Source organism: Vanellus vanellus (genome assembly GCF_965231255.1).
Source record: "Vanellus vanellus genome assembly, chromosome: 19".
Classification (NCBI taxonomy): Eukaryota; Metazoa; Chordata; class Aves; order Charadriiformes; family Charadriidae; genus Vanellus; species Vanellus vanellus.
In genome coordinates, this window is record NC_138924.1 from 5,625,426 (window position 1) to 5,646,796 (window position 21,371).

General features: G+C 50.4%; 1 protein-coding gene across 1 annotated transcript in view; it reads right to left on the reverse strand.

The window, feature by feature from the left end:
* The window catches only part of POR (cytochrome p450 oxidoreductase), a 31,228-nt gene extending 9,857 nt beyond the window's left edge, over window positions 1–21,371 (reverse strand). Inside the window, exons 1-5 of the mRNA XM_082493024.1 lie at window positions 21,305–21,371; window positions 18,794–18,929; window positions 8,425–8,617; window positions 1,092–1,140; window positions 115–243 (exon numbers count right to left, since the gene is read on the reverse strand). Of these exons, the coding sequence (XP_082349150.1) occupies window positions 115–243; window positions 1,092–1,140; window positions 8,425–8,603 (357 nt within the window). The 5' untranslated portion in view covers window positions 8,604–8,617; window positions 18,794–18,929; window positions 21,305–21,371. The remainder of the gene's footprint in view (window positions 1–114; window positions 244–1,091; window positions 1,141–8,424; window positions 8,618–18,793; window positions 18,930–21,304) is intronic.

Here is a 21,371-nt window from a genome sequence, read left to right on the forward strand (position 1 = left end):
CCCTAAATGACACTACTAAGAGGGCAACCGTCCCTTGGCTAGGTTCTTTCTGGTTTTTTTTAGGGGACACTAAAAGCATGCTACCTATCCTGATGCTGGTCATGGCTAAATTACCAAGTCATACTCCTCCGGATCCGCTGCCATGCCCCGGAGGCCATAGCGATGAGCATCTTTGGAGAGGCGATTGGCAAACTCCTCTGCTGTACCCGTCTGGGAACCATAGAAAACCACTATGTTTCGCCCCTGGAGAGAAAAAGAAAACCCTGTTCAGTGCTGACTACTCATTAGGCAAATACACAGAGGAAATACATCTTTTCTGAGACAAGGGAAATGCCTGGGAACAGGAATGCTGAACTGCAACCTAAAGGCAACGAGAAGCCTGTGCTTGTGCGGGTGTCCACACCGGAGTTGTAGCAGAAAACTCAAGGCTAAGCTGTTAATAAGAACATGATGCCTCAGAGAGGTGACTCAGGTCAGACTAAAACCCAAAGCAAAGAATAAACCCTCAAGATTTATTCTCAGCCTCAAGGCTGCAGCATGACTCCTGGAAGCAGGGAACTCCCTGGATGAGAAAGCAGACTTGCCTAAGCTTTGGGAAAGTGCCTAAGCACTGGAGCTCCTGCTCTGCTGCAAGTCAGCTCCTTTGAAGTGAAACGGAAAACATATCCAGCCCTTGCTTCTTCCTCTGCTTCCTCTTGCATCCAGTCCAGCGGAGTCAAAAGCTGCTAGTTCTGCATACAACAATTCCCATTCCAGAGCGAGACAGTTTGGGAACCAACCACGCAGATAAACAACTGCCAGCCAATGACTTTAAAGTCTCTGCCATTTCCCTCCTGACTTTGATCTCATATTACACTTGGGCTTTGCACCAAATTTTCACTTTGATTTTTTTCCTCTAAGAACAACTTTCAGGCATAGACTGAAAGAGCTATTCCTGCCTGCCTTCCTCTGGATGCTCTTTGCAGCAGATATATATCTATATCCAAACCAGTCCCCCATGCTGACAGCTAGACAGTCTCCAGAAGAAACCAGGAAGGACACGAGCTCCCCCACCTTCCCCGCACCCCATGTAGCCAGAGCAAGAAGCTTACCGTCTTCTTCATCTTCTCAATGAAGCTGCTGTCTCTCACTGGAGCTGCTCTGAAAGACAGGAGGAACCTCCTTTCAGATGGGCACATTCATTATTTAAGGTCAGGAATAAGCAAGTGGGGAAAAAGTGGCCCCCAAACCATACCAGATCTCAGAGGGCTGCCCAAAGTGGTGAGAGTCCCCATCCACCACTCTTATTTTCCCTATACCAGGGATGCCCATCGCTCAGCTGTAGGGCTTCTCCTCTGCACACAGCCATGGACCAGAGACCCTCAGAGCACAGGGGAGTAGCTGACACCCTGCCTTACCTCCACTGGTAAATCCACCTGCAGGCAAAGCCCAGGCACTCAGCCCTAGGTGTCAGGAAGCCTTTATCAACTGCTCTGACGAGGTTTCACAGCTAAGCAGGTTACAAGGATCTTGTAGAGCTACGATGCAAGAGAAGGTCTCCCAATAAATCTCTGGAGCCAAGCCATGGTGGGAGAGAACGAAACAGAGAGTTCCCTGCTCCCGTCCCTGCAGCAGGCAGGCAGGGAATCAGTCCTAAGCCATGCCCTCTGGGGCAGATTCCCTGAGCTTCAAGTCAGACAGGGCTAAAAACCATCTGTTCTGACCTCAAAACAGCATGCCAGACATGAGTCCCAGAGCTAGAGAGCCCCACAGAGCAGACAGACGCAGCTGATCAGACCCACAGAGCCTCCGGCAAGGTGACCACTGCCCACCGAGGTCCCGCAGGGCTCACTCCCACGCCAGGGTTTCTGTCCCCAGCACGGATCTCCAGCACAGAGGAAGTTTGAATTCTCACAGGGAGGTGGCTTTCTCCATCTCAAAAGAGGGACAAACCGCAGCAGCATCAGAAATGTTGAGGCAGAGATTCACACCACTATGGCTACCCTATTAGGTATGGAGCCAGAAGAGCTTTGCTATCCTAAGCACACCCATGGGTTTTCAGTGTCACAGGGTGAAAGCAAGCCAGACCCAGTGACTCTGGGAATCCCACAAGCAGAGGTGGCTCTAACTACAGTCAGATGAGGTGCTGGGGTCTCTTCAAGGCAGGAGGACAAGTGCCAGGAGCTCACTTGCTGTCTTCCCCACTGGAGCTTCAGTAGTGGGAAGGAGGAACATGGGACCCGTTCCCATTTCTCTTTCACAATGGAAGAATGCGAGGCTGGGTCTCTTGTGGGAAGAGAAGCCTCCAGGCAAAAACCAAATGGTTTTGGCTCCGGCCCATGTGAGAATGTGCAGAGCTCACTAACAGTTTCCTAAACTCTGCAGCCCAGAGGGAGGGATCTCTGCGGATGTGCTGAGACATTTGTGGAGAGCACACGCGCGCACACACAGAGCAGCAGGGTGGGGGACGTTCAGTAAAGCGTGCCTTCAAGCACCCCTTTCCACCCAAAGGTATCACGAGCTGTGTAACCAGGCCTGATAGCTCTGAGCACCAACAAAGACTCATAAAACATGCATGGAAGACGAGCAAGTCCTACCCCAAAAAGCTAACCAAGGCAGCTGTGCTCCCAGGAGAGAGCTGCTTTGCAGCCCCCGCTTTGCTCTCTCAGCAGTTAACCATCTCCTCATGTTGTCATTTCTCCCCTGTTGGGAACATGGATATCACAAGCACCTTTGAGAGAGCAGTCCCACCACCCTGCCTATACTACCGCCGGGACAGGGGCTCAGGCAAGCTGCTCCTCCAGCCCGCTCACAAGACCCAGCTCTCACTTTGCTTTTGGCTCCCTGGTGAACTTCTTTGGTCTACTGCCCTCTGCAAATGAGATCCAATTAAAATAGCTGTTGGGTCAACTGCTAAACAAAATGCTTTTGGGGGGGGGGGCAGTGTTAGATCCTTTCAGCAAGCTCCCTTTGGAAGAGAAAAGGGTGCAGCACATGAAGCTTGTCCATTTTCAAAGGAGGCAGCCCTGCACTGAAGTGTTGTGGTGAAGAACAGTCTGCGGCTCAGACACAGAAGTAACAAGTCTGGCTTTTGAAAAAAGGCTACACAACTCCCTGAAATTGCTTCATCGGGGTGGCTTGAAAATCTGAGCTGCAAAAAAGCACAGACACGACATTCATTTTCACTGCTCAGCCAGGAAAACTTAGAAGAGAAAGCATGCATTCAGCAACAACTGCTCTTACAGCTTAGACGGCTCAGGGTAGCAACTAAGAGAGTTAGAAGTGACGGATGGAGGAAAGGGGATTAACTCCATTGTTGAATCAAGTCTTTAGCTTGTACAGATTGCCCACCCTTGGTGAGAGCCCACAGCGCAAGCAACTCCCATGGCTCTCTGTCACTTTGATTACAGGAGGAAAAAAAGGAAAGGGGAGGAAGTTACCGACAGCTCAGCAACAATATCAAAGTCTCCGTCTCAGCTGAACACCTCTCCTTCAGAAAGCTCCCAAGCCTATGGCTTTCCTCCGAAAGCACGCGTACATCCACAAGCAAGAACGCAGCCTGCACATTGTACAGAAACCCAGCACTGACAGCAGGGTCTCCTCCGGAGCAGCCTGCCTCTGAGCCGAGCCTCTCCCCTTCCTTCTCCTCCTGCCCCAGCAGGGAGAGGCACCCCACTCCACCCAGCTTTGGGGCAGCAGGAGCAACGCTCCGAGTCAGAGCAATCCCATCTGCCCGTCAGGCAGATTAACTCACCTTGCCACAGCCGCCTCTTCTTGCGGGGCCGAGTACACGCAGCCCATGGTCGGGGCAGGAAAGAGGCAGACAAAAGAGTCACAGGGCAGCCGTGTCTGCCTGCAAGGGGAGGTGTGGGGGGACGGATCTAACTTAGCTCTGGAGCAACACGCACACAGGCCTTTCCATTCCACTCCTCCTGGGCATTAAAGCCAAGTGTCAGCCTTTTGTTAAAGAGAAGAGAGCCAGCACAAAAGGTCCCGGCACAGGTCATAGCAGGAGTGGTCCTGTCCGCTCAGATCCTCGTGGCGGGGCTTTGGAAGTTACCAAGTGGATCCGTACAGTCCTGAGAAACTGCAACATCTGGCAGCAGTGGCAGAAAGGAATTAGGAGTGGAGAATGAAACCTCCCAGGATCCTCCGCAGCACACGTCCCTCTCCCATCCACATGGAGCAGGGGGACGGGACACAAAACCCTCCCCCAGCCTTGTTACCTTGGAAACTGTTTATATCACAGCTGCTCTTACATATATTCTTTTTTATAAAAAAAAAAAAAGTCGACGCTGTAGCTGAATGAAACTACTCCAGACACTGCATGAGCAGCGCTACGGGTAACTATGGCAGTGCCATTACGGAGGCAGCTCAAAGAGTTCTCTTCAGAATCCTATTAAATTAAATTAGAGATGGTCTCTCTCTCTAACACACACGCAGGCAGCAAAGAGAACTAATCAGGCTAAGGAGCTGGAGCAATTCCTGCCACAGGAAGCCCTACAAGCACCAGGGAATGGATTTCTCTATAGCTGCAGAATAGAGATAAGCCAATTTCTGCCCCAAACAATGTTAAAGATGACGGGGAGAAAGGAAGGGGTGACACCCAGCGTACCAATCGATGTCTCGCCTGCGTCTCCCCAGGGCGACGGTCTGCACAACTCCAGAGCAGGGACACAAGAAAGGAAAGAAATCTGGGACTGAGAAACATGCAGAGGCGGCGCAGCCGAAGAATAAAAATAAATTAGTGCATTCCCCAGCAATGCCACGGTGAGGAAGCGTGGTGGCCATGGCTGCGTGGCGATGGAGAGCCGTTCTCCCTAATGACATCTGCAGAGCAGGCTGTGGGGAAGGCTGCTCCGGTGGTTTCAATTAAGTCTGAAAATGGCCAAAACGCAAGCAATCCTCAGTCAGCAGTATCCCAGCCTGCCTCACGCATGCATGTGTTACACAACACAGGTATAGGACGTCTTGTATGCAAGTCCCTGCATACACTGGGTTCTGCCCCTTCTCCAGGGGTTTCAGGCAGGAGAACAGCTCCACTCAGGTGTGACAGTAAGGGATCAGCAAGCACCTGATCAGTAGGTGAACCCACAGATCCATCGTCAGGGCAAGATCGTGACCACTCCCAGGCTACACAGGCTGGCAGAGCCACACAGAGTGAACCCAGACCAGATGCCATCCAAAACGGGGTATTTTGACCATGCATCTGTTCTTCCACCATCAAGGGAAGCTGCAGCAGTGGCATTTTTTTTGGAGACCTTGCTGAGCTGACATGGCTTGATTGAGGCGTGCTGCTCAGCGGTGGCTCCCAAAAACCCTAGGAGGGCACCAAGGTGCTGGACACTGTGTTCAGGTCGGACAATCTGCTTGCACTCTCCCACATTGCAAGAAAACCTATTAAAGCAGCAGCCATTGTGGCGTGTCTAAATTGTTGTTCAGCGCTTTCATCCTCCAGTCTTTCAAGGCTGAAGTTGGGGGCCAAAGTGACAGGACAAGAAGCCATCACCGATACCATCAGATAAAGCAGTTCAGGACAGTTTGGCGAGTCAAGGCAGAGCTGCAGAGAACGTGCTGAAGAAAAGCAACACCTCTTAAGGTCAAGGCTCTCCACTTCAGCCAGAGACAGCCCTGCTGCAGGTCCTCTACCTTCACGGGTCTGGGACAGCTTCCCTGCCTGCCCACGGACCAGCTTGCTATCCAGCCAGCCACGGGCAGCAGCTGACAGTGTGATCCTGTATCTTGCCGATTTGCTTGTTCATCAGAAAGGAAACTCCACCCTAGACTCAAGGATGACAGAAAGGAAGGAAACCCAAGGCTGAACAAGTTTGTTTTCCCCACTCATTTCCCTCCCAGTTCTGAGTATCACATAAAATGACACTGCAAAAGCTGTGGGAAGTTGCTGTCGCTGTCCCAGAGGATGGATGTGCCACCAGCCACAGCCTTGGCTTACGGGTCCACGCTGCCCTCAGACCAGCTTGCTACAATGACCACAGCAGGGCTGCAGCAAGCAATGGAAGGGTCAGACTTAACGTACGGGGAAAAACTACTTCAGAGCCTCCTCTCGTTCTTCACCTGCCTGGCTGTCACTTTTCCAAAATGCAATTGTGTCAGACAAAGTCCAGAGCAACCTCACCTCTCCCCCCTGGTTTTTGGTAACAGGAGGTGCTGCTCTTCCACAGCTCTTACACAGAGCAGTTGCACAGTGCTCCCTGTCAGCCGTCTCCCACACAGATGGAGAAGGGGAAGGCAGCACGGACCCCATGCAGGAAGCGCAGCCAAAATACCACTGAGTCAGCTCAAAGCCAAAACCCCCAGCGAACCTCAGATGGAAGCCCATGTGGTGAGGTCCTGCAGCAGGAGAAGGTGGTAACACACACCTGGTGTGGTTAGCAAGACCCTCTGCAGTGTGACTGCTCTGCAAGGTCACAAAAGCCTCTGTAAGAGCTGCACGTGACAGGTGGTGGGTGGAAACAGTCACAAGGACAGTGAGCACAGGAGCTCTATGAGTTGACCTGCGCCGTGTCAGGATCTAATTTCAGATTGATAGGGCCAGTTCTCCCACCAGCTTAGCTCTCATCACAACACAGCCGTTCTTGTTACAATCTCCAGAGGCAACTGCAGACACTGATACACACAGCCCTCTCTCGCAGGCACGAGAGGGAAAGTATCCAACCGATCCAACAAAACAAATTCCCAAGATAAGGTAAGAGGCATAGACGGGTTGCTACCAGCCTCGCATGCACCTGTCTGCATGCAGGAGCTTTGCCACAAAGTACCGCAACCAGGAACATTTATTCCTTTTAAACCCTTCCTAGCCAGAAAACATACTTTCCGTCCTCCTGCAACACCAGAGCACGCAGCCTGCCTGAGGGTCTGCTCTGAGCTGCATGCTGCTCTTCCCATTACCCAGGGATTTCACAACAGACCCCGTATCCATCCCAGGCTCGCCTTCAAGCAGAGGGCTCTGCCACCTGAGGAGAGGGCCACCTCTGCCACCAGATCAGACCACAGCAGAAACAACGTGATGAAACCTGCTGCTTTTCAATTATGACCTGAATTACAACACAAACACTGGACGATGAGCCTTGAAAACTGAAAGCAGCATAACCCGCTAAGGCAGACATACGGGTCTGAAATAAGACCCACAACCACTCGCTGTGTTTGATTTAGCTTTTACATGCAGGGTAACGCAAGCATCAATCCCCTGCTGAGATGCCTTCGTTTCTCACCAAACATCCTCATCTGAGCCACCTATGGACAGGTTCTTTCCACACTAGGCTGTAACACTTTGAAATGAAGGACTGACAAGTATTTCTTGCCAGAGCAGCACCCACTAAGTGCCACAGGGAGAAACCCACTTCATGCAGGACACCTTGCTGGTGCAACTACGTGTATTAAATCTTGAAGCTAGTGTGAGTAGCCAGGTATCGCTTTTCCCCTCCTTGCAACACGGCCTCACAACTAACCACTCAGGACTTGGGGGGCCTACAGTGAATTTGCAGCTGGCGTTACAAACCCAGAGGATTCACCTTTGTTGCGTGGTTACCTTCTGCAAAGGCCTAATACTGGAAAGGGCAGAGCTGGGCTAAGGCTGAGGCTGATCTCTCTGGGGCAAACTGCACCCACACAGGAAACAGATCCCAGGAGACTGAAGGGAAAGGTATTGCACAACACCAACTCCTATGGTCTCTGCTGCACTGGGTTTCAAACTTCTTTACTGCTCTTACTGATGCTCCAGGAGGAAACTGAAGGAATGAGCTCCAGCAGAAAACTGATGTTAAGTTTGGTACATGACTGAGGCAACAAACATCTCCACCAATGCGGCTCACTCCTGCACCTAAGCCCTTTACGGAAGACAGGGTGGAACAAATACCTCTCCCTCTCCAAATACAGTCTCCTGCTGCTGCGGCAACCTGGCATCAAAGCCAAGCAAGTTTCACAAGAGTTGCCAAGCAGCTCATGCCCAGGAACTCTCTCCCAGCTCCCCAAGACTATTTCTTCTCTTCATCGCTAAGGGTAGATAAGATTTCCAATGTGAAATCTGCTTAAGAGCAAGTCCACCTTTCTCCAGATTTATCTAAATACAACTTTTATCAGAAAACACAGAGAATAGCCAAAGCAATCCCTAAGAGTTTTGAAGTACAGCCAGCAGCTTTTCTGCCTTTGCTCTTCTTGCCTTGCTTGGGAAAGACAAATTACTGATTTGGCCACACGGTGGGGGTAAGGCAGAACTGCAGCCTGGCTCTTCCACGGGGATTTTGGCATTGTGAGGTGAACAGCTCAGAAGAAACATGAGGTGAAAGAAAACCACTTTGGGACTAAGTCCCTTCACCTGGGGACCTCCCAGAATCCAGCTGAACTTCCCACACAGCCTCTAAAGACCCACCACAAGCAAGACAGAAAGCTACACTCACTCCATGCTGCCTGAGAGTTGTTACTTACACTGATTGTATTTTGGGGAGGTCTGGGACTTCCTCCTTTTTCTTGCGGAAGAAGAACCAATAAGTAAAAAGCCCGGTGATGAGTGAGATGAGAAACACGTCTGTCATGCTGAAGAGAGAGTCTTGCTGTGCAGCGTTGTCAGAAGGGGAGATGTTCGGTTCCATGCCAGCATCCCCCATGATGGTCAGAGGCACTGTAAGCAAGGAAAAACAAATGAACACCAGCAATCACAAAGTGCCACCAAAGACCAGAAGAGCATTAAGGGATGCTCAGAGTATGCTTTTCCACTATACTTTTACTCCTAGGAGAACAAGGCAGCCTAACTCCTCTTTGGAGGGAGGCTTTGCACCACAATACTGAGATCCTTTTGCATCCCAAGCTATCTCACTGTCTCACCAAGCTTCTCCCTTCCCATTGCATCTGTGCTGATCTACCAGAGGTGATTTCTGCTCCCTCTCCACCAGCACCATCGGAGCAGCCCCGCATTCCTGCCAGGGAGCCATACCTGGCTCCTACTAACACCCCAGCAAGACTCAACAGGGACTCGTGGCCAGCCTTTACTAAAGCCCTCACTCACCATGGAGCCCATGGGGTGTTAGTGGGGGAAGACTGCACTCTTCCAGTCACCCCACAGATCTGGGGCTTTCTCCCTCCTTTCCACAAGGTGACATGATGCCCCAGACCTACTGCTGTGCTTATAAACCACAGAGCAGGACTCTGGCGTGGTACTTCTGTGAGCATCCCCGCATTAGGTTGTTAAAACATAAATGACAAACACTTCCAATTTACTATCCACCTCTTTTAGGACTCTGGCTTCCCAGTCCCCTCCACTATCTTCCCCAGTTTAACTCCCATCTCCTTGAATTACCCCTTCCCATTTGCCAAGGCAGAATTTAAGTGACTTGTGACTTGCCCATGGCCATACCCAGAGCCCACAGTAGCACAAGGATGAGCACCCAGCCCTCAAGTCCTCAACTAGCCCCATGGCCCCTGTCCTTCCCCTGCGGAGCCACCCATCGCTCCCTCCCTCCCGCTGCTCTGCCAAACCTCTGAACTCCTCTGACCGTAGTCCAGATCGCAAGATTATTTTCCCAACACACAAGGACACAGTCTGTCCAACCAAACAGATAATTAACTCAAAACTTGATTTGTAAGGGCAAAGTGACTCTCTTCTTGTACTTAGGCATCCTGCCAACCCAGGAGACCATGGACATTTGAACTTGCACACAGAAAAGTGACTCAGAGCCTTGGTGGTGCCACCAGAGAGAAAGGACATGTCCCCAGGCTGAGACGTGAGGGGAGAGTTAACCTGCTCAGCAAACCTGCCTGCCAAAGCTCCCATGCAGGTTTCCTGGGGGGCTGAAAGAAAAGCAACAAACCCCAAGTTGCGCCTGGGCTGAGAAATAAAACTGATTGAAGTTTAAGGTTATGCTAATGCATTCAGGAGCTGGGAAAAAAAGGGTGATGCTTAGAGAACACTAATGACAAAGACCAGGTAAGGTCTTCAGCAAATAAGAGCCCCTAGTTACCCCACCAAGGAAAATTCCAGCTCCAAAGAAAAGAAAGTATTCTGGCATGGGCCACCAGCTATAAGTCATCCCTGCAGAGTGCAGGGAGAAGTCCACAGCCACCTGGCAGCAATCATGGGTGGGCCAATTTTCGCAGCCCAATCAGCCCCATGAGAAGTTTAATTTAGTGGAGAACTTGGCAAGTGACTGCACTAAAACACTTCCCATTAGGCTCCCAGAGATGACACTAAGCAGAGGGGTGGAAGAAAAATGTTAGCAATGCAACTGCAAACAAGCAAATTGCCCCTTCCTCTCCATCAGGCAGGTCATCCTGTCCTCTATCCCTTGCAGACAGGCTTTCCATCACTGGATCTCAGAGCCAGACAAGAGCTGGGTGCTATTTCTGTACAGCTGTAGACTAAACTGTTAAGTTAAAGCCTCCACAACTGGAGCTTAGTTGCCAACAATGCACAGCTCCCAGCAGGGTCCCTCTCCTTCGTGTTGGGTTCCAGTAAATCAGTGAGGAGCAGGTCCAGCAATTGACACCGAGAGAACACACTGGTGGGGGGAAAAATGTTGCTGGGTTATTGCCTTCACAAGTCCTTTCCTACGGCACGTAAGGCAACGACAAACTTTTGCTCAGAGGAAGCCATGAGAAAAACCCAAGGTCAATGGAGACCACACTAAGCTGGTTTGGGGCCTTTGGTCCCTTTTGAGCACCAAATCCAGCACTCGCAGCAGCCAAGCACTGAGAAAGCCTCCTTGCAGAGAGGACAGCAGCATCCCTTGTAACAAACTGCACGTGGAGGAGAGTTTCAAGCTAGACACATCCTCAGCGAGCGGCAGCCAGCCCAGGGTGGAATGCCCACAGGCAGCATACAATCAGCCCCACAGCAATCCCCCCTCCCAGCTCCAGATAGCTCGGACATGGATATTCACTGGCTGCCCGTACACAGAGCGAGAGAATGAGCTCCTGGGCTCATCCGCAAGGCAAGTGCTATGCCTCCAGCAGCAATTCATTGCCATGCCCAAAGCAGCAGAGCTTCTGGCCTCCTAGAGCAGAAGGGACAAGCAGCAGCCATGAGTGGTTTTGTTTTTTCGAGCCTCCAGAGGTGGTCTGCTCTCCCAAGCAGCGATGCCTTGGAAGGAGGCATCCTCAGGAGGGAAGCTCCTGGGAATGTAGCACGGACAGACGTGGGGGAGGAAGCCATGCTATCTCCTGGCCTTCACCACACTGCAGCTCTCCAGCGCTTCAAAGGGGAACCCGCTGGCTGCAGCCAGACCACCCACTCACTCCCCACACCCACAGCCAGAGGGAAGAGCACCGTTTCTGGAGGGTTATGGGTCTGGTGCATGGACCAGAGTCTTGGTTTGGTCTCCTCTTTTCATTCACAAGTCTCCACAGCATAAAGGTTATACACTGACTTCTAACCCTGCAAGGAAACACAGTTGTTCTCTAGTGATGGAACCAAAGACATGAGAACTGCTTTAATTTTGATGATGGGCTCCATCTGGTCCTGGACACTTAGTTATTTCAGTCCTACATCTTAGCTACAGGTTTTTCTTTTTGCTTCCCACCCTTAGGAAAAAGATATGCTTAGATATACCAAGAGAAAGGCAAAGGATGTGGAAGTAGACCTCACACTTTTTTTAAAGGGTTGTCATAACTCAGGAACTATTTAACTCACCTCACCTAGCACAGGAAAATTATTCCTCAATTTATCTCAGTCTTACCTAGTTGGCCGTAACAATTATTTTCCAGAAGTTCACAGCAATTCATTTTCAAATACATATCCTTCTCCAACTTTCAGCGAAAAGAAACCTGTCTCTTACTTGGAATTTAGCTATCCTGGAAATTCTGCAGTCTCTGGAAGCACCCTGATAGAATCAGACCCTTTTTTTCAAAGGAGGGGGAAGGAGGAGATATACATTTATGAATCAGAAGTAAAATTTCCCCTGACACCAGTTTCAAGGGTAGTTACTTTACTCCCAATGTTTATTGTACCTTCAATCAAGATAAGATACTTCCACTTCCCCTTTTTAATTTTTTGGTTTAGGGTTGTTTTGGTTTTTTTTCTTTAAATCATGGCTCCAGTTCCTGGATCCTTGTTTATGCCCACAGTATCTGCTGTAAGTCAATCAGTCTCAGGTGAGATGCGAGGTATCTACATCACACAGAAAAGTCACAACATTTTGAAATGTTGCAATCAAGTGATGCTGTATTTTAGCACAGCTTTTCAGCCTCTGAATGTAGCTCCTAAACCTGGGAATTTGCTTGATACACAGCAGGTCGCAATCATTCAAATCACCAGGGACCCTCTCAGCACATCTCCATGCTACCAAACAGATGCAGTTCCTTCTTGTATTAAAAAATATACTCCTAATTCTCATGTGCACCTCTGAAGCAAAGGACAGGAAGCATTGTCAGCACCAGGCATCCTCAAATCCCCCATGATTTCCATGTGGACTAAAGGTGCTATCACATCACATCGTTAACAATACTAAAATATAAAGAAAAATAGTATTACAACAAACAAGACAGTATGGGGAACGCTCGAACCACCAAGCTGTCAGCAACTTCAAGAGATCTATTATTCACCCCTCTATCTTGCACACAGCTGACAGCAACATTAGGAGATGGTGCAGCAAGTGCCCCCAAAACCACGCTGGAGCACAGCATCACAGTCATGAAATGTGACTGGGAGGTCTCCCTTTCTGCCCAGTGTAAGGATGTTTCTGCAAGTCCCATTGTAGTATCTTTTAGTATCAAAAAGCCTTGGCTCTAAAGCTAAGTTTTCAACTTTGGCAGGAAGTCGGTCCTTCATGAACTCAAAGTAATGTAATGACTGTGATAAGTTTTAAGTATCCCAGGACAACATGACTCCCCAGTCCTAGACCAGGACTTCAGCCTGCGACTCTTGCTCTAAAAATGAGCGACCAAGCTCTGTGCTTGGCTCTCCTTTGCCCTGTGCCACCATAAGCACACTGCGAGCCGTGGCGTCAGCCCTGCTCATGTGAGAGGGAAAGGAGAAGATAGATTGCTGACCAAGCACAGCACTGCTCCCACCTCCAATAACCCGATCCTCGGGCTCCCACCGATCACAGCCTGTAGCAGCAAGAATCTCCCAAGTTCAGCTCAACACAGCACACTCCCGATCCCCCCACACCCACGCAGCGATAGACACAAGTCATGCTGTGCCCTATGGACTCTGCCTGCCCTGGCAAGGGGCAGCACAGAGGCTGCACCCCCATCTCACATGCCCCCTGCGCTTATTGAAACAGCCAGAGTTTCCCCAACAGGAACCAAGCAGCATCAGTGCCCTTTGGACACCTGCAGATAAATGCAGGTGCTGCAGGCAGAAGCTCTATTTTGTAATATGTACACACAAAAATCCGTGACAACTGAGTCAAAAGAGGAACTAAGTGACATAAACGCATGCAATGCCATTAGTCACCCTCTCCCCAACACTCGCACTAGTGCCAGGCACCACTCAGAGGGAGCTCAGCAGGATGCAGGCAGCCAAGCCTTCCCCAGCCCGCAGCAAGGTCCAGGCTGTCTCAGCTAACTGCTAGCGGGGACACCAGGCAGCTGGTTTGAGGACAAACCATGCCTGCAGGAACGAGCTCGCCACACGTCTCGCATCAATACCATGACGCCACCAACACAAGCCCTAGAGTGACCAAGCTCTGTGCTTGGCTCCACACTAGCCGCCCCCTTCACACCCAGCAAGGACACTTACCAACAGACTGCTTTCTCGTAAACGGGAATTCATGCAAATCATCACCACCTCTAACAGCAGCACACACTCAAAAAGCTACGGGTTCTTTCGGACTGGCTTTCTCCAGTTCAGACTCCCAGTAAAAGCCCTGCACAGCCAAACCAGGAAAGGGGACAAAGGGGCAGTGCTGGCAGAGCTGACCTGGCAGAGCACTCTTCTTGCTCTCTGCAGCCACATGATGATGACCCTCGTGTCACTGACTCAGCACATGCATTGCATTAGTGAACAGAGCGGAAACACAGCTGTCACGATTTCTAGTGCTGGAAGCTCTGCACGGCTGGGGATGTCAGCATTACCCAGGAGATCTGCGAGAGTGACTTTTCTGATGGAAAAGGACCAACTTGAATTGCCTAGGTGCAGGTGGGTCTGCATGACCAGACGCCACTCCCCACCACGTGCCTGGCCTGCCCCAGGGATCACCCTTTCTCTCCTGCTGACTGTCCTTGCACAGGACCATGGCACGACACAGATCACAGACACGATCAGCCTCGAGAAGAAGCCTTAGAGAAAACACACAGTTTTAAATTAGAGACAGTTCCTTCTGCTGTCATCACAGCACAGCCCCAAAAGACAACTTCAAGACAGAGGGGAGACACACTGTGGAAATGAGCAGCCAAAGTAAATGGAAACTCCTCTTTGCTTTGCACAGCACTGACCTGCAGCCTGAGCTTTAGAAACAATGGCAAAGTGGGAAGACTGTAAATAGAAATTAAATTAAAAACCAACTGAAACACGTGGGAGGAAAAAAAAAAAAAGAAGAAAACCACTCTCACAGCGCTCTCTCAACATCCCACAGCATCTGCAAAACTTGTCTGGAGCTCGCACAGACGGTGGCACCAAAAGGAAGCCATAGCGAGCCCCCATGGCTCTGCACGGCAGTAGCAGTGGAGAAGGAAGAGACTTGCTTACAAGCAGGAATGCAGTCTTGTGACCGGCAAAGGGTTTTCTTCTTTCACCTACTAAAGATACAAGACAGGATACAAGACATGTCAGGAAGAGAAGCCCCACGGACACGAGCCTATGAAAAAGGAGGAGGGTCAGCAGCAGCAGAAAGAGACCAGGGCTGCTGTGGAAATGGCATTTCTGCACAGACTCCCGTGCCTGGTCTCTTCTGAATCCCACTGCAGCAAAGCCTTTCCTGCATCCTAGTGTGTGGTATTAGGCCACAAAACCCTCGGGGCAGAAACAGATTTTCTCTCATTCCTCTTCAGGTATGAATGCAACCTATTAGAATAAAAAATTCTGTTTACATCAGCCTGTGCCAGTTACCGGTCAAGGCAAGACTCAAATTAGCTCTTTTTCCCTTCCTATTTAGTAAAAGCAGACCTGGCAAGAAAAGTGGTCCTTTCCAAAACAAAAGCAGACCATTGAAGTTGGCGCTCAGATGCAGGTTATTTAACATTGCCTTCAACAGCCCTTGAATTAGCCTTTTCTCTGTAGCTCTGCTGCACAGAGATCACATTTCCCCTCAATAAGAGGCCTTTGGTCTGGCCAGATGAGTGGCTGTGCTTGGTCTGGTCTGCATGGGCTCCCTGTTTTGGGTGGGCTCATCCTACAGGCGAGCTCCCTGGGCTCCTGGGGGCTGCGCTGGGGAAAGAAGGCACAGTGGGAAACCTCACAGCTTCCTTGCCCCATCAGCCTCAGCTCCAGCACCTGTGTTGGTGCTCACCTTGAAACAGGGCAGCCACTGCACACAACAAGCTTTCCTCATCACAATGATAACGAGCAGTGATCCAGGGCTGACATTCACCAGCACCTGCGACAATCGGGTTTGGCTTTCACTACACACGAAGGCTCATTATGCCTTGCACTTCCATACCACTTTCTTCACACATATTTAAAAAAAAAATCCCAGCACATCCCACAGCTTCCCATCAACAACCACCAGCTCCATAAAGAAGGGTGGAAAGCAGCAGAGTCTCTACACAATACTGGGGAAGTGCCTCTTCGCACTTCCACCAACTCAGAAACCCCAATCTGAACAGAGGACTTGGCTGCAGCAGCACCTCAAGTAGGGTTAAGAAACACAAAAGCTGGGGTTTTTTTGTGGAACAGAACAAATTACTTGCGCTGTGCAAGGTCTCTTCTAACCAGACCTTGACACACTGGCTCAGACATTGGCAGAACTTCTATTTTAGGCATAAGACAGATGTGGAGTGTGCATCAGTCGGTCTGGAGCCTGAAATACTGCATATTTGAGCTTTCACTGTCACGCTTGGATTTTTTCTCTGGCCAATAGGTCTTACTCAAGGACAGCATAGCAGCTGTAAAAGCAAGGAAGAGAACAAGAGGAGGAGCAGTTTTACTGAGGCAGAAAGCAACTCTACCCTACAGATATAGCAAGGTGGGGCTATGCAGTAAGACCAGTACAATGAATTGAAGGACTTAAGGCATTATCCAACACAAAAATGAATTAAAACTTGCCAAGTTGCCTTAAAAGAAATCAATGCAGAATTACTGAATTTGCACACTTCCTTTCACCAGGTAGAAGCCTATCTCTCAACCTTTAATCAGGGATGCGGGGCATCTCACCAGCTTAGGCACCTGAACACCTTCCTTCATGCAGATTAACATGAGCCAGCACAGAAAAACAAGTGTCAAGGATTACAGGATAAACAAAACCCAAGAACAGCAGGTAAACAGAACCCCCTGCTAATACTGTTCCCCCGCCTCCTTTTCCAGGGAGGGACAAAATCAGTGCATCATGCTTCAGGCATCATTTGAAAAGGGAACGGGGGTCTCAGCACCGCTGACGTTTGGGAGTCGGGACAACGCTGCAGGTGTTTTAGACCACCCTTTTGCCAACTACCTTGTGCACCACTCAGTCAAACCAACTGCTCAGAAGGCTATGCTGAAAAATATCAGGAGCAACCCACTCAGGCATGTATGTCACATGGTTCAGGTCCTGCTGAAGATGTTTTTTTTTTTTAAGATCAAGAGGGGAATATGGTATTTTTTCAGCAGCCTCTTTTGCAAGTGTTGTACCCAATGGTGCCACAGCTGAAAGTTCAGTGAAAACCATTCTCCAAACTGGCCTTTTGCTCACCCTGTTTGTCAAGGGTTCGTGTGACAAACTCTGATTTTGCCTGCAGCCACTACAGGGAGAGGAACACTGTAGACAGGGCTGGTAGCCACAGACTTTGACCTCTCCTACCAGGAAGATTTTGAACAGCAAAATCCTCTAATACCGTTCTCATTTGGGAGATTTCCTTTGAAACTAACAGCTGGAAGAACATCACAGGGATGCAGTTAAATAGATCCTGCAAAGGTTTAAGAACTGTAAGGACCTCAGATTGGAACAGTATGTTTTGGGGATTTATTTAAAGAAAAGCAAGCACTATTTGTATGGAGCTGGGACATTTTGTATTATGAGGTAGCTTCCCTCTGAGGATGTGGAAGCATTTCACATATTACACGCCTGTCTCCTACATTGCTGTAAGGGAAGGATATGTTACTCCCTGGCTCTTACATCACCACAAGACAGCTGTCCTCCAGGTCCCAGACCCAGGCTTCACATCTGCTGCCCTATTAGAAGCATCTGCAGTCACACTACAAACCTCTCTGCCCACTACAGGTAAGGCAATCTGAGCTGTATTTCACTTTTTTTGAGCACTTGTGAAATACAGGCAACTGCCCAGCCCAGTCCTCTGCAATCACACACAACCATGTGCACTAGCAGACCCCAGAACGCCAGCTCTGTACCCAAAGCAGATGCCCCTGTGCCAAAAAGGGCCACAGGACAACAGACAAATCAGGCAGGGAGTAAGCGGGGTCACAGGCGGAAAGACTGATCCCAAATTACAAAAACTGCAGCTCTCCAACTCCAGGCTACCACTCCAGTATGGTCAACATGAACAGAAGATACTTGACACCAGATTTTTGTTTCCCTTCATAACACAAGCTGCTCCTCTTACCTCAAGCAGTTATACGTACAGCCCTGTTACACAACCAGGGCTTGCACAATCCTTGCAGGCATTTTATCAGCTTGCTCCTCCACAGCTTGGAGTTAGCTGAAACCCAGAGATGCTAGCAATGACCCGTGAAAGCAAGTCAATAGATGCATTTCACAAGCAACCACGCAGCAAGATCCAGTGTACTTGCCAGCACCACAAAGACCTACCAACTCCCTAAGCTGGTTACTAAACCTTCCCAGCAGACTTGCACATGCACTGCCAGAGCCAGATCTTCCAAGGAGAAAAAGCCAACCCCATCTTTAACTCTGAAGCTCCCCATCTCCTACTCCATACACCAAGAATGGAAAGGAAAAATCAGCCAATAATTCTACTTTATTCCTCGCAAAAGGAGTAACTGGACGCCCAGAACTGGGTGATAACTAAGCAATGATACTACAATAATCTGCCACCATAGGTCAAACTCAGCCACTCTTGTGGACGTAGAGAAGCCACCAGAGATACAAACGCTCCTCTCTCATTCCTTCCAGATTCTGTGAGGAATCAGCAGCACCCAATTGACTTGAATGTTTACTTGGGGAGAAGCAGCAAGAGATTACGAGCAGCCTGTAATTATTTGTTCAGATATATGAAATTTCAAACTCTATAAAAAAACAATCTTGGCAGAAGTGCACCTGTCACTGCAGGGCTTGTGACTCACTCTCAACAATAGCGTGTATAATCTTCACCACTCGGATCAAATGATCACATTGGGAAAGCAACTTATGTAAGTTCTACGAATTGTGTTTTTAGAGGTAGAAGAGCCCACGTCAGGAAACAGAACAAAGTTCAGTGTCAGCAGAGGTAACTGTCGGGTGGCTTTCTGTTATACCAGAGGAAAGGGATGGGGAGGAGATGGCAGGAGCACAGACCTGAGCAGGGAAGCCTTTTCCCCAGTCCCTCAGGACTGAGCAAACACGTTATCTTGGCTGCGTGGCAACAGCCAAAGGAGAGAGTAAAGATCAAATGAGATTTCAGTCCAGACACGGTTCCACATGCCACTTTCGCTGCAGGTGAACTGGGTAAAGAAACCATCGCTCCCAGCTCCCATCCTGTCAGCTCCCGCTGCCAGCCACCCTCCCCAAACCCAACTGCACCCACAGATGCTCCCCAACCTGTGACAAGAGGTTACCTTGCACCAATGGCTCTGCAAGCAAGTGCTGATGGTGTCTGTGAGCTCCAGCACGAAGGGCGGCGAGCAGCGGGGAAAGCCTCCCTCAAGACAAGGCAAGGAGTTTTGGTTGAATGGCCCCGTCGAGCTCCTCCAGCTGCTTTGGAAGAAACAAAATAAAAGTTGCAGAAGGCACTTACTTGCTCAACCCCAGCTATCCAGAAGGCACCACCCCAGAGATTATTGACTGAACAGGAGGCAACTCCAAAGTGATGACAAAGCAAAAGGTCTGTCACAATGAGAGCAGGACTAATTAACAGAGGTTTAAGCCAGCTGTGTGACACTACCTCCTCCTTCCTGCCCACTCTTCACCTTACTCTTCAAGGCTTTTACACTAGGAGATTAAAAGAAAGTGCTTGGTTGTGTCAGGTGGTTTTTTTTCCAGTGGCACAGTATCCTCCCTGCTTTATGGGAAAGTGTTTTGCAAATATAGTTCTCATGCACCATCACATCCATGTGCAACACAGAGGACTCTCCGAATCCAGACACTCTGTACCAGAGCAATCAACCAGCACAAGATGCATCTGAAGGAAAACCAAGAGCTGTACTGGGACAACGCCAGGTTCTCCAGGAGCAGCCTGGCTCACCATACCTTTCCCAACAAAACACCAATTTCCTCACCTGCAGCAGGTTAATCTGCAAATTTGCTTTGCATGTGCACAACAGCTCATCGGGATTGCTCAGAGAACTACAGAAATACTGAAAGCAAGCACATTGCCTTCTATCTAGCAAAAGGAGTGATGCACCCCACTAAGCACAGCTCTGCTGGCTAACGACAACAACAAAAAAAATTAAAACCCACAGCTCCTCACTACAATCCACATGAAGTATAAAGTCCTATGGAAGGAGGGATGTCCCCACAAACACTTTTCACTTTCAGAATTTAGAAACAAAGACTCGATCCTTCCTTGGACTTTTCCAGCTTCTCACCCGGATACATGTTTCTGCTTCTAAAAAGAGCTGTAAAAGTACAAACCCATGTCACTTTTCCAAACTCAGATTAGGCAGAAAACCTCAGGGATCCCTCTTTTCTATATAGATTCCACCAAGTAGTACTATTTCTTTTCACGCCCTGAAAGCTAACTCTAGCTAACCCATGGTCTACGCACTGGCAGACTAAAGCATGCTCCAAGCTGCACCAGCTGTACTTACTCCTGCAAATAAGATGACTTCCTAAGAATCAATTCCACACTGATGACTAACTCCCAATACTGTAATCCAGGAGTCTTTGCCCCCTCCAGCTTTAATATTCCCAAACAGGGTGTTTTCCATTATTTCTTCAACAAGCACATTCCCGAAAGGGATAAGTTCACTCTCAAAAGCAATTCCATCAGGAAAAGACAGGGATAAACACTCTTCCAACACCACAAAAATTTATAAAGAGAAATAGGTGGAACAACAGCAAGCCAGTCCAGCATGCAGCAAAAGCATCAGTTATATGCCGGGAATAACTTTTTGCAGAGAAGGGCCAGAAAAAGAAATTCATTGAAGGCTTTTAACCAGCAACAGCCTGGGACAGGGTAAGTACGAGTAACCCTTCAGTGCACTGCAGAAGCCAGGCAGGGTGGACATCACCCCGGAGCACCCCTCTCCCGGGCTGCCAGCCCAGGACCTGCCAGGAAGGTCCCATCCTGCCTCACACCCCCTCCTCAGCTCCACAGCAGAGACCATGGTGCCCCACAGCCGCCAGGGAGCCAGGCACGAGAGGGGCACCTCCCCAAATAACAGGGAGCCCAGTCACACCAGACCCCCAATAACAGGGGGCTTCAGTCATCCCAGTCCCCTCCAAATAACAGGGGTTCCAGTCACATCAATCTCCCCCCAAATAACAGGGAGACCACTCACACCAGTCCCCCCCATACAAGGCCCCCTAGTCATCCCAGTCCACCCAATAACAGGTGGCCCAGTCACACCAGTCCCCCCATATAACAGGGGGCCCACTCACCGCAGCTCCCACCACCCGTCCGGGGATGCCGACCCTCCCCTCTCCATCACAGAAGAAGCGGGTGTCAGAGCCCACCCCCTTCAGCCACAGGGGACCCCCAGGTCGCCCCTCAGTCACAGAGGCCCCCCTCAGCCACAGGGAGACCCCCACTCCCCCCCTCAGCCACAAGGTACCCCCAGGCCGGGTCGCCCCTCAGCCACCAGGGGACACAGGGGCCTCCCTCAGCCACAGGGGACCCCTAGGCCCCCCTCAACCAGGGGGACACCCGGGCCTTCCCCCTCCCCAACCACAGGGGACCCCCAGGCTCGCCGCTCCCCCCTCAGCCACAGGGGACCCCCAGGCCCGGCCTCCCCTCAGCCACAGGGGACCCCCGACCACCCCTCAGCCACAAGAGACCGCGGACCCCTCAGCCGCAGGGGAGCGACCTAGAGCCCCGGCTCCCCCGGAAGCCGCCCGCCATCCCCGGCCCCGCACGCCCCAGCACGGGGAAGCGGCGGTCCCGGTTCCGTTCCCCCCACGGCACCCACCGCCCGGGCCCGTCCGACGCTGGCGCCCCGCAGCCCCGGCGCGGCCGGCACGTAGGGCGGATTGCAC